The following is a 2,898-nucleotide window of genomic DNA, read 5'->3' on the forward strand; positions in this document are numbered from 1 at the left end:
TGTGGTGGAACATGCCTGTAATCCCAGCAATGGGGAGGCTGAGCCTGGAGGATCACTATGAATCTGAGCTACTTAGCAAGCACCTGAGGAACATAAATTAAAATAATATTAATAATTATTATAATTATAATAATTGATTTTAAACATTGAAAAAAGGAAACTTTGTATTTTGACTACTGTATTAGTCATTGGCAGGCTCTGTATTTTGAGTCTCTTCCAGCTATGTGATGCCAAGACACAGAGACAACCCCAGAGGCCTGCAGAAAATCCTCAATTTCCGCCCTCCCGGTCTTCCCCTGCTTTGGGGGTCTGGGCTAGGTTCAGTGGATCTCCATCGCCCCCTGCTGGTCATCAGTGTCCCTGCCAGGAGATTTTTGTCTGGCTGCACATGGACATTCTCTCACTGTGTCTTTTGCACAATAATACAACGCAGTGTCCTCGGTTCTCACGTTGTTCATTTGCAGATACAGCATGTTCTTGCTGTTGTCTCTGGAGATGGTGAATCGGCCCTTCACGGACTCTGCGTAGTATGTACTACCACCACTGCTACTGATGCCTGAGATCCACTCCAGCCCCTTCCCTGGAGCCTGGCGAACCCAGTGCATGTAGTAGTTACTGAAGGTGAAGCCAGAGGCTGCACAGGAGAGTCTCAGGGACCCTCCAGGCTGCACCAAGCTTCCCCCGGACTCCACCAGCTGCACCTCAGCCTGGACAGCTGAAAAACAGACACATCTTGTTCAGGAAACTGTCTAAACTCTCTACCATTTATCCCACTCATGTTTAGTTCTATATTCAGTAGCTATTATTTCTCATGAATTACCTTTTAAAATAGCAAAGAGGAAAACCCAGCTCTTTGTAAATTCCATAGTGAGCCTCCCGTATTCAGTCCTGATCACTGAGTGAGAACCCTGGACTTCCAGTTCTGGGCTCCTCCCCAGAGATGCAGGGTCCGGGCTGGCCTGGTATTTATCAGCAGAAGTAGGCCCTATTTGCATGTCCTGCTGCTATATAGACAGCTCTACTGTGGAAGACTGAGATCCAGAAGGGAGATGAAACATAGGAGCATGTTTTCTGAGGTGCTTTGTATTATTTCTAATATGGTAGAAAATATAGTTTCTTTGCATGTGACTATATAGTGATAAACTCTTAACCAATTTGCTTGTTTCTACATCTGTATGTATGGACTAGATCATTTCATGTTTTGTAGAAGTTAAAAAGGAGCCAGAAGCTTAATAGATGTAGGAGATGTGGGCGCATATATTACAAAATTGTCTTTTGAATTCTGTCCCACATTCCTTCCCACTGTTCTCACCTGCGGGCTGATCACTGTCAAGAGAGAGGGACCATGCTTCATGGTGTTTGTCACACATCTGCTAGTGAGAGAAAATGAAAGGTGTTGCGCACTCCAATTTTTTCATAAATACATAACCAGTTTTATTCAAGTGTGTGTTCAAGAGTTTGACAGCTCCTTTCCTTATGTCTCTACATATTCATTCTTTCCATGCTTAATTATCTATTATACATGTTATATGTAGATTAATTAATTTCCATGAAGAATAACTGAGATACATTTTGACACAGATATACAACTTGTTAAATATTGACATAAACATTCCCATGGACCAAATACAAAATAGATTAATTCTCTTATTTTTCCCTTTAGTTTTTCTTAACATCTATAATGTTAAAGTAAGGGCTTGCTTTAACTTGGTCTTAACCATCCAGCAGAAAAGTGTAACCACAAGTTATAAAAAGCAGGTGCTTTAATCCACTGAGCTATTTGGCCAGCTCTAATAGTCCATACATTGCATATTGTTGTATTTGTATTAGTTATTCAGAGGACAAGATGCAAACATGATATTTTGTCTTAACTATATTAGTACAAGCTTTTATTCTCAATGAACTAAGAGAAAGTAACTGTATATCTATCGTAACTCTCTTGTGTGCATATGTATATACTTTTTTCCACAACAGAATGGTCTTTTATTTACACTTCTGTGAAGATAATGACACATGACAAAAAGTTGCCTAACAACTGATAGCTAATCTTACCCAGACAAGAATTTCATCTCAGGAGTAAGGTAACTTATTTACTTTAGGCAATGGGCTAAGTCCCTCCTACAGATATCTGATGAATTTCCTAGCTTTGTGGCTCCCAACATATCCCCCTTTTTACTTTGTTTTGTCAGAGATGGGTGTTCCACTGCAGTTAGACAAACAGTATTTGGAGAGGTCTTTAAAGGACTGTTTCATACTTGTAGCCAGTCTAAAGACTGTAAGTATCTGAATTTAGCAAAACAAGCCAATATAGTCCAACAGTCCATAATAGTAGTAAGTTATCAGCAGAACTGGCCATTATCAGAAGTTGTTGATTTGAGCTATTGACTGCTCAGCATATTGATGTGACTTTACTTTTTATACCTTGTGGTTATACTTTTCTGCTGGATGGTTAATAGCACTTTAAAGCAAGACCTATATAAATAATAATGTAACTTTTGTATCTGACAATGTCACTCAAATACCCTCAGGATTTACCCTGAAACCATGTACAGTACCCTGTAGATCTTTTGTCAGTGTCAGCCACCTGGATGAATCGTGGTGATTTCTTGACCATTTTAAAGAGTTATATTTTTAAATGCCAGAAAACTTATGCTGTTATCCTACAGGCTTTTGTATGACAAAGTTGAAAGCAATGGGATCCTGAGAACAACTCAGTCAATAGGCATTGTGTGCATAAGCTGCCAGAACTTTTGCGAGTCCTCACTCCTGCAACTCTCAGGACAGGAATCTCGGAAGGAGTTCCTGACTATGAAATCGCAATATCTTGTCCTTTCTTGGTGTCTCTTACATGCTAGCTGCTGATATTGGCCACCTAGTGCATTTCTTGTCCATTTGGGT

General features: G+C 40.0%; 1 gene segment (V, D, J or C); it reads right to left on the reverse strand.

The window, feature by feature from the left end:
- Nucleotides 1–320: 320 nt before the first annotated feature.
- On the reverse strand, nt 321–921 carry LOC101561244. The segment is given in 2 exon segments: nt 321–715; nt 821–921. Coding segments are annotated over 2 exon segments (441 nt in total).
- Nucleotides 922–2,898: the final 1,977 nt, after the last annotated feature.

The sequence above is a fragment of the Octodon degus genome, unplaced genomic scaffold (assembly GCF_000260255.1).
Source record: "Octodon degus isolate 3935 unplaced genomic scaffold, OctDeg1.0 scaffold00255, whole genome shotgun sequence".
Taxonomy (NCBI): Eukaryota; Metazoa; Chordata; class Mammalia; order Rodentia; family Octodontidae; genus Octodon; species Octodon degus.